Below are 10,796 nucleotides of genomic sequence, written 5' to 3' on the forward strand. Positions count from 1 at the left end.
CAGTTGATTTATGCGCGTAGTGACAACATACAATATTTTTGTGCATATTTCCTTTTCTGCCTTTTGTGGTTTCAGAGGAGAGCCATGTTCCATAGAATGCGTTTTAGCAATGGGAACAATACCACAGCTTCAGTGCGTTAAATGCCTCTGTTTGTATCACCACGAATGTATTGGAACGGATGCAAACACTGGAAGCATAGAAAGGGGAAATTCTGGTGGAATGTCGTCCGGATCCGTGCGTGGCGACGGAGGCTATATTTGTGAGGTAAGTTTTAATTGTATAATTACATAATAAGTTTAATAAACAAATTGTTTCACAAATATTTTGAATAAATTTATAGTTGTATTCATTAAATGTATGAAACTAGGACAAAAAACGTATATGTTAGCCCTTTGTTCCACGTTTTTTTTCAACCCAGTTACATTTGAGCATCAATTTTGCAAAATATAAATTTTGTCTTTGATCTACTGACCAGGTCAAAAAAATCTTTTCGTGGCATATGGTTTTCAAGGATTCTGTCTGCTTCGTTGCTTCTACAAAAAATATAGTATCTTTGAAAAGAACATAATCTCAGCTATCAATACCCTTAAATGGAGTCGGGGTGCTGGGCTGGACGGTCTCTCCGCAGGGTTATTCATCGCCGCAGTTGCAGCTTCTGCCGATCTACTACTTCCATTCGTACGGATACGTTGTGAATTCGAGACCTCTCCCAGAGATTGGAAGAAGGGGCTGACTGTTAAGACTTCAAAGAATGACATCCCTCCTGAGTGTGATATTTGTCCTCCCTGTCGCAAAGTTAACACCTTCAGAGTTTGATCGACAGAAAGCAGGCAGGTTTTCCTTCCGGATCCCGATGCCGGTCTACTAGTTCCACTCGTACGAATGCACTGGGAATCCGAGACTTTTCCCAGAGAGTGGAAGCAGGGTATGATTGGTAAGATTTTAAAGAAGTACATTCCTCTTGAATGTGACAATTGGAGGGGTCTTCTCGGTCGTCACAAAGTCAACACCTTTAAAGTTTAATCGATAGAGTAGGCAGGTTTTCGCTCCGGATTCTTCTGCATTGGCCATATTAACACCCTCGGATTATTTTGGAATAATGCGTGGAGTTTGCATCTTCGCTTCATCGATTCGAGAAGGCTTTAGACCGTATCAACAGGGAGTGTATGTGGCGTGCGTCCGAAGGACGTGGAGGAATTCAATGGACATCTTTCCTCAAACTCGACTACGTTGATGATACCTGTTTACTCTCTCACCGAATCATGGACAGGTCAAATGGCTCTGGATTTGGAAAGAGGCAAATAAAGTCGAACTGAAGATAAATACCAACAAAACCAAAATTCTCAGTATTAACGGGTAGGGCATTCAAGGGGTTAATTAGTTTGTATACTAGGAAGTGTCGTTTCTACCAACGGTGCAGCAAGCGTGATTTTGCTCGACCATTAACAGCGGCTTCATTGCCTTGCCTCAAATTTGGAAATGTAGTTATCTCAACTCTAAGATCAAGTTGGGACTGTTCTGCGCTAATGTTCTTTCTAATGGAGTAGCGGAGGAGTGTAGCGTTCTCGGGAAGTCCTAGAAAGAGTTGAAATACATTTGAGCGGACAGACTACGATGGCGTTTAGGTGTGGTTAACGGGCTATGTTCCGCCACGGTGTGCATGGCAACAATACAAACCCAATATATTCCTAAAAAAACAACATTTAGACAATCCCGCCCGCACTACTATTTGTCCTACTATTATATTTGCTTCTAAAAACATTCATTTTTCGTAGTCTGGCTAAATGTGATTTCTTTCATTGTTTTTCCTCCTTGAGTCTAAACCCTAAAACCCGAGCGCAAGTTGAGATGCAGCTTGGTGAGGTGACGTGACTAACAGTGACCTTTTGTGAAACAAAAGCTGCGAAGATGTGTTTATGCGACAGTTATCACTAGTGACTGGGATCTGCGTTGAGTGAGAATTAGCAACTATTGAGTTTTTGAGGAATCCATGTAATTCAAAAAAAGCTCATTAGAAAGGTAGTCTTTAACGATAAATTCTCCGTTTTCATGATATATATATAAGCAGGTATCCCGTACATTATTGGAGATAGTGGCAACAGAACTGCGCCTTAACTTTCGCTCTGCTTGCTGCCAGATGATTTCAGTTCCGAGCTCACCCATCACGATTCTGCGTCACATTTCCTCACAATCTGCATCCAGTCAAACAATTACACATTCTGCGTAGTGCTGGCCACTGTCAGGGTGGAATCTACTCGCATTGACTTTAGATGACAAATGCTTACCACTTGCGCCAAGCCAAGGGGGATGTAGCCCGCATATAACAAGTCTCGATCGCTAGAGCTTTTGGACCAGACGCGTGCAAATGCGTACAAGATTATGGTGGTCTGCACATGGTGTTGGTCTATAGGCCGCAAGAATTGGCATATCCTACTACTCGCATTGCCGCAGCTGTGGAGAGTAGGGAGAAAACCTCAGCACATTCTTTGCGATTATCCAGTTCTAGCTAGAGGCAGGCCGCGGGTAAACAATTCCTCAAGGACCTCTAAAAGATCTCTAGTTTCAGAGTAGTGGAATTTCCATCCTCATGAATGGTACGGGCTGGCTCTGAAAATTTGAGCCAACTGGACCCTGCTCCCTTTTCCCTTACTACGGCAATAACCAGAATAACCATTGCATAGGTCAAAAGTATTAAGATCACCAAGGCACCCTCATATTGATTTTCCTTTTCTACACACAAGTAAATTTTTGCTCTGAATACGGATACGAGTTGGGTAGGATCCTAATTTGATAACCATTGTGTGCTGGCATAGTCATCGCCAGATCTCTCTATCCTCAATCCTGAGGCTCTTCAGACTTGCTTTTCGTGTCAGCATTTCCTTTTGAGGTCTAAATTCTACTGCTCTGCCTCCGAAGGCTTAGATCGTTTCTGAATCTCCTGGGCTTCTTCCAGCTTTAAGCCAATCAATTAAGTTGCAGTTTGGGTCTCGTTTTGTTTTGTGCCTTGGTTTCATTTCCACTAGCATAAGGAATCATTGCGTCATAGCCAATAATACAATAGTCCTCCTCTACAGTAAGGTCAAAATTACTTGCAGAGTTGCAAAGGGAATAGTAAAGTTCTGCTCGGATCAGCCAGTTACATCCGAGTGCACATAACTCATCTCCCTAGCTCAAATCTGTAGCGTTCTGATAGATTAGGCCACCTGGTATTATATTGGCTCAACTCGTAGTGGCGGTTTTATGCAAAACAAGTCCTTATTCAAATCGGTTTACTGTTTGTCTGTTTGTCATATGCATTTTTCTGGGAAATGGTTATAGCGATTGACACGAAATTTTGTGGAAAGGTGGGAACGGGGAACGCTCACACATACAGTGAATTATATCTCCACGTGGAATTTAAGAGGAGTATGAATTTAAAAGGTTTCTTTTGGTAGTTTCCGAAGCCTTTGTCAGTTTTGGCATTTGTAGGAAATGTGGGCGCGGAGTCGAAAGTGATCATTTCTTTAGCGGACCCATTCTCAGAAACTACTCAACCGAAAAATCTGAGAAAGAGGTTGCCACTATATGGTGCCCCCTTTAAGTTCATTTTAACATCACGAAATTGCAGTAATGTAGGCTATTATATAGAGCATGATCCACCAAATTTGGTGGAAATCGTACGATTACTAACAAAGTTATAATAGGTCAAGGTAGTCGCTTCTTTGCAAATTCAAGATTATGAATGCCAATATCATCCGAAAGTGGATACTCTTACATAATATACGGATACATTACGGGCTACGTACTAATGGGGCAAGTGCACACTCAAATGGCTTTATAAAAGAAATACACGAAACCTTTCATACCTGAAGCGTCCAGCTTCTGGTTTCCCGACTTGTTTTCATTCTATAAGAGCAACACTATAAAGAAAACTAGAATAAACAACTGATGTCATACCTGCAATTCGAAGAGGCGGAACAATCGATGATTGCGTTTTTGAGTTAACTTTATATCATCCATGCAGTACTATAATAATGCTTGTCAGCTTTATCTGCTTTCAAACGTAACTTGCATTAGACAATTTCCAGCTTTTGTTTTTGCTCGGAGGTAGCTGAGTGGGCATCTTTTGGGAAATAAATAGCATTTCATTTGAACTATGTGAATAGCAGTAACTCCTTGCCTGGCTTGTAAAGTTATTGCTTCGAAAAAAAGAACACAATAGTTGACTTATTTGGAGATCGTTTTAAAATGTGTAACCCTTGTTAGATGATTTTGCAGTTACTATTGTATGCATCATTTATGATGGTTGTGTTTGTTCTCATTTGCAATAAATTTGCAATCGTTCACTATAAAATATGTTATTTATCAATGAGATCTCTCCCGGAAGGATAAAGAGTTTTTCTTACTAAACGCGGCCTGCGGCATATGTCTAAAGCACTCCTAATGAATATTAATTAAGTTTATTGATGTTAGATTAGATTGTAAAATAAACCGAATATTTTAATTATTACAATTTACATCAACTATCTATCTATCTATATTTTGTTAAATATTATTTTTACTATAGTATTGTAAGAACAAGACACCACCACCGTCGCAACCAAAACCCGCACAACAGAGCCCACCTAAAACAAATCAAGCAACGGTCAACAGCGTTGGCTCAATACAGTCTCAACGTCGGGAAAGTGAAACAATTAAAGAAAGTTCGAAAGCATCAAACAAAGCATCGAGTAATGGTACAAAGAATAGCAATAATCACACAGATCCGACAACACAACTTCCACAATCAATAGCTGTTATTAAGGGTAGAAAGTATGTAGTGATTCGCAAACCAAGCAGCACTCATCCGGATGGCCATTCGAAAGATGCAACGAACGAGTGAGTAGTAAAGTGTTGGATTCAATGAAAGTATTTCTTTTAGAAGTTTTTCGAAAATGTTCAATGGAAATGTTAATTTTTTACTGTGATATGTATAATTTTTGGTGTTTCTCTTTTCTTCCTTAGCTTTTTTAATCTTATTAGTATCAAATACAGTCGAATCTTGATAATTTGAAATCACGGGCAGTGCGAGCTTTTTTTGGTCCTTTGAATTTATTTTTTTTGAGTAATGATGCTAAAAAATCGTGGATAATTTGACGTATTTTACAAAGTAAAAGCACGTGACCGCGTTCTTTGTGTGCTGACTATAATAAGGACTCACCGTCCGACCGCTGGCAGTGTACATTGCTACATAGAACGCAGAACTCAAAAACCTTTAGCCGTCATGCTGCTTCCAGGGCAAAGGTGAGGCGGCGTCTGCAAATTGCATCTGCCCTGGTACGAAACCAAAAAGCCGCCTTCGCTTCTTAATTTGTTATATTGTCTACTTTTATTCAAAATTGAATATTAAATTTTACGAAATCTGAATAGTGCAGGCAACGATACAAAGAATCGAAAGATCCACAAATTTTGATGTTGATGAATACGACTTAAGCACCGAACAAGACTGAAAATAATCGTCAAAATATACTTATTTGTAAATGAATAAAAAATTTTAGTAATCACAAAAATTAATTACCTATTAGAAGTAACGTAAACTCTTCTAATATATGCACATCTGCGTGTATTTGATATGTACTTCTTCTTTTTCTTCAGCCTTTGTCTCGTTCACAAGCGGGGTCGTGATCGGTTTCGCAATTTGGCTCTATCGACTGCCTGATCTGGGTGCAATCTAGAGGCTTTAAAGCCCCATCCAGCGTATCAAGCCACCCTTGTTTCGACCTGTCTTTTGGTCGTTTACCATCATCTTCGATGTTCAGACCAATCTTGGCAAGTGAATCCTCGTTAGCACGAATTGCGTGACCATCTATGCAACCCTATAATGATCGCGGAAATCCTCATTTCGGATGTGATCAAAACGTGTTACGCCACTAGTCCAACGCAACATCTTCGTCTCCATTACCACAAGACGCCCTTCATTGTCTTGTATAGTCGGCCAACACTCAGAACCATAGAGAGCAACAGGACGGTTTTCGTTAAATACCTAAGCCCAACTTACGACATTTCAACGAAAGTCTCAAACCTAAAATTTATCGCAATGTCGTCGCCCTCTATAGTTCTGAGTGTTGGCTGACTATAAAAGACAATGAACGGCGTCTTGCGGTAACAGAGACGAAGATGATACGTTGGACAAGTATCGACAATGAGAATATCCGAGATCGATAAGGGGTTGCATTGATCGTGGAAAAATCGCGAATTTAATTAATTTTGTTGAAATTTTGCCCACATATTTTTTAATATAAAAAAAGCTGCAACAAGCTGTCAACGCACCTAAAAGGAAAAGAGAAAAATATTTAATAAATTTTAAAAAATCTTAGAAATATATGAAAATGTAAGTTATATACTTAATATTTGGTTGGGTATTCACTTTGTGAAATTAAAGCAGAATATCGTCATTGCATAGAGGCGACAAATTTTCCGCATACATCATTCGGAATTTGCTTCCACTTCTGGTCGATAATGGCACACAATTGTTGCACAGTGTTTGGTGTCAGTGCCATACTCACCGCATAATTATATAATTAAATATTGCTCACATATTTTCAATTGGATTTAAATCCGGGCTTTGTGCAGGTTAGCCCATGGTTGATATAGCTTCGTCCTCGAACCATTGCTGTACAAATCGCGACTTATGACATGGCGTGTTGTCTTGATGGAAAGTTCGAATCGGCAAGTTTTCCAGGTAAGCTAGAAGGTACTTTAACAGCATGTTTCGGTAGGCTTGAAGTGAAGTTTGCCCTTGATTTGGACAACAGGCTCGACTCTGTGATTAGTGAAACAACTCTCTCTCTCTCTCTCCAACATTACCGCCACCAAATTTTAATGACTTCTTGGTGTACTTAGCATCCAACTCCTTATCGGGAGGATGTCGCACATAATTTGCGCCATCAGGTCCGCATAAATTCAATTTTACACTATGGCTCTTATTTGCATAAAGGAGCGAAAGGGTCGTTCAATGATTGTGAAACAATCAAGGAATCTTCCATTTCTGTGGATTTTCTTGGCCTACAACGTCTTGTATTGGCAAAACTGATAGTGTTTAATCGCGTTTTGAACTTTTTGTGCGAACACCCTATGGACCGAGCAATTTTGCTAATATTTTTTTCACGCATGTAAATGGAATATATTGTACGCCTTTCTTCCTCCTTGGATCTCTTCTTGCGTAACATTTTGATCCTTTTGTATGATTTTACACTTGAAATTATGTTTTTCTAACTTTCGATAGAAATAAAACACTTAAGACTTTCACACACGGCAAAACTTTCACAAAGAATAGGGTGTGCTAATTAAAATGCCAGGCAAAAAGAAATTCATCATCATCAACGGCGCAACAACCGGTATCCGGTCTAGGCCTGCCTTAATAAGGAACTCCAGACGTCCCGGTTTTCCGCCGAGGTCCACCAATTCGATATCCCTAAAAGCTGTCAGGCGTCCTGACCTACGCCATCGCTCCATCTTTGGCAGGGTCTGCCTCGTCTTCTTTTTCTACCATAGATATTGCCCTTATAAACTTTCCGGGCTGCCCACCGTAACCTATTGAGCCGGATTTTATCCACAACTTGACCGTTGTGGTATCGCTCATAGATTTCGTCGTTATGTAGGCTACGGAATTGTCCATCCTCATGTAGGGGGCCAAAAATTCTTCGGAGGATTCTTCTCTCGAACGCGGCCAAAAGTTCGCAATTCTTTTTGCTAAGAGCCCAAGTCTCCGAGGAAGACATGAGGAGTGGCAAGATCATTGTTTTGTACAGTAAGAGCTTTGACCCTATGGTGAGACGTTTCGAGCGGAACAGTTTTTGTAAGCTGAAATAGGCTCTGTTGGCTGACAACAACCGTGCGCGGATTTCATCATCGTAGCTGTTGTCAGTTGTGATTTTCGAGAAATTGTCAACGGTCTCAAAGTTGTAGTCTCCTATCTTTATTCTCCCCGTTTGACCAGTGCGATTTGATGTTGTTGGTTGGTTGGTTCTCGATGCTGACGTTGCCACCATATGTTTTGTTTTGCCTTCATTGATGTGCAGCCCAAGATCTCGCGCCAATCACCGCCTGATCGATCTGGATGAAGGCAGTTTGTAGGTCTCGGGTCGTTCTTCCCATGATGTCGATATCGTCAGCATAGGCCAGTAGTTGAGTGGACTTAAAGAGGATCGTACCTCTTGAATTTACATTTTCCCCGGAGCTTTCGCTTAATGCCAGTCCAGCTATTTTTAATCGGATGAGCAACAGGCGATTGTGCAGGCCAATCCAGTATGATGAGGCGATTGTTCTGTTTCCAGTCTGTACAGAGCCGGTTGCGATGTTTGAGGTCATTGTGCTTGCTTCACTACACTTCGCTGCACAAAACTATTTACGATCATGGTGTTGGTGTTGATGCAAAGACAAACAGCTATTTCGCGAAATCAAGATCACGATAAATTTTTCGTTCCTCTTGGTCACTTTCTTAACTGAACCGGTACCCGGAAATCAACACTTTGACACTATCTATACGGCTGTACCCACTTGCCTATCCACACCTACACTTTTTAATATACTTAACTTACTTAAAAAAGAGTACTCAAATCTCCTTAAAAAAGGATTTTGAGAGAAAGTAAAGTTACTAACAGATCTCGTTCATTTATGGTCGTTGGTTCTCATCCAAATATACATATCAAGCAAATGTCTCCGCGTAGACTGTTGATGAGAATCTCGTAATTGAGAGTTATAGGCGAAATGCAGCATGAAAGTGTGATAATCTTTGAATAGTTATGCTTGATAATTTCTTTTGTGTACGTTAAGCTAGTAAAGGGATCAACAGTCAAATAATTGATAAATGTGGCCAAGGCTTAATAATAATAATCGTTGGTGCGACACGCCAGTTGGATCTGGACCTTGAAGTATGTTAGAGCACTTCATACAAGGCCCACTAAGAGGCAACGTGGTCAGTGGTCCTGAATCGACTGGTGTCCGACATCAGGTCACGATAAAAGTCCATCTACCCCCCGTGAGATTTGAACCACAACCTTCCATTTGATAGTTATTGCTCTAACCACTAACCCATCCGGACACCAACATTTAATACTCTAGAGAAAAAAAATTAGTTGGTCTTTTCTTTTAAGTCGGAAATAAAATTTTATTCAAATCAGCCTAATGGTTGTGTTTGTTGTTACATGCAATTTACTCGAAAGCGGCTAAACCTGTATTTGCGAAATTTGGTAAGGGTAACTCATCTGTCAAGTTTAGCGGGTCTCTATTATCTTCTCAGAACTTGTTCAATGAAAAACGACTGCCAACGTTCAAATAAATTTAACAAAAAGTTTCCTAGAAAATTTGTCTTGAATTCATCCTAGAAGTACAATATTGCAGTATACGCCATCATATATTATTGTCCTATAGGACAATTTTGTGGGAATCTCACTATTATGAACGGATTTACAGTAGCTAGATATTCTTTTATGTGTGAATTTACTGCATCCTAATACACCATATAATGTCATTATAGCATTAAAGTAAAGCGCCTATAAATACGATAAGAGTATTTTTACAGACTGCAAATTAGTAGACTTCTCCTTTTTCTTTAGCCTTTGTCGTCCTACTTGGCTGCGGCATTTTGTTCTGTTAAGGGCTTGATCTGGATGCAGTCGCGAGGATTTCAAATTACCATTCACTGTATCAAGCCACCGTTATTTCGGCCGGCCTTTTGGTCGTTTACCATCGACTTCGATATTCACACCAATCTTGGCAAGTGAATTCTCGTTAGCGCGAATTACATGGCCATGCCATCGAAGACGTCTCTCTCGCAATATTTTCACAATCGGTGGAACCGCATATTGATCGTGGATATCCTCAATTCGGATGAAAGTCCTGGGGGTTTAACGTGAGTACCTGTCGTGTAGGCATAATCCCACGGTCCTCTTCGGACACGGATTGATTTTGGGACCACAATCAGAGCCCCGCCATGACTAGCACAACGGAACTGGTTTATATTGAGTGCAGGCTCAGCATTCATACCAGTGGATGCGAGGCCTATCTACCACCTCTGCCGCAACTAAGGAGTACGGCACCCGAGTTGTACAGCGCAACTCCACGCTTGAACTCCGAGGAGCTCTGCTCGCGATGTAGGCATAACCACAACCACCATGAAACTCCTACTAGGGGGCCAACCGCAAATAATCGGGCCGAGAACACATCCTCCAGGAATTCTCCTGGAGCATATGCTCTCAGAGGGCCATCCCGGTTTCCATGGTACCAGATAATCTCCGGTGAGGCTTCGTGGTAAAAGCCACTTCAGATGAGTCCCTTGCCGACTCGAGTCTGCTCGCCCTCCTCGAGTACGCGGAGACGGAACTCCCCAACGGGTTAACTAGACCTCATTCCGGATATGATCAAAGTGTGTTGCGCCGTTAGTCCAACGTAATATCTTCGTCTCTATTACCGCGAGACGTCGTTCATTATCTTTTATAGTCGGCCAATCCTCAGAACCATAGAAGGCAACAGAGCGTAGACTTCTGCAGGCATTAGGTGTTGTCGCAGTGCGTACCAGATGAGTTCGTCTGACATACATAAAAAGGGGAAATTAGTAGATGATCAGTATAAAGCACCTCTCAAGTTCACTTTACTTACTATGCAGTATCAAAATTATTAACTACATGTACACATGATCTAATATAACATTGGGCTACGTTACATTAAATTAATATTACGGAGGTAGCCCGAGTTAGTTTTAGATTGGCTGGCAGAGAATAGGCCCTCGTTCGATCGTCGAGGTTTAGCATTGTTGAAAGTCGGTAGTATTTTAAAG

At 40.9% G+C, this 10,796-nt stretch overlaps 1 protein-coding gene across 2 annotated transcripts in view; it reads left to right on the forward strand.

Annotated features, from left to right (window-relative positions):
- The window catches only part of LOC119653470, a 33,523-nt gene that overhangs the window by 11,419 nt on the left and 11,308 nt on the right, over positions 1–10,796 (forward strand). Inside the window, exons 4-5 of one of the 2 annotated variants that reach the window (XM_038058087.1) lie at positions 76–265; positions 4,548–4,858. The exons of the other annotated variant lie outside the window; for it this stretch is intronic. Of the exons in view, the coding sequence (XP_037914015.1) occupies positions 76–265; positions 4,548–4,858 (501 nt within the window). The remainder of the gene's footprint in view (positions 1–75; positions 266–4,547; positions 4,859–10,796) is intronic. 2 annotated transcript variants of the gene reach the window in all.

Source organism: Hermetia illucens, chromosome 4 (genome assembly GCF_905115235.1).
Source record: "Hermetia illucens chromosome 4, iHerIll2.2.curated.20191125, whole genome shotgun sequence".
Taxonomy (NCBI): domain Eukaryota; kingdom Metazoa; phylum Arthropoda; class Insecta; order Diptera; family Stratiomyidae; genus Hermetia; species Hermetia illucens.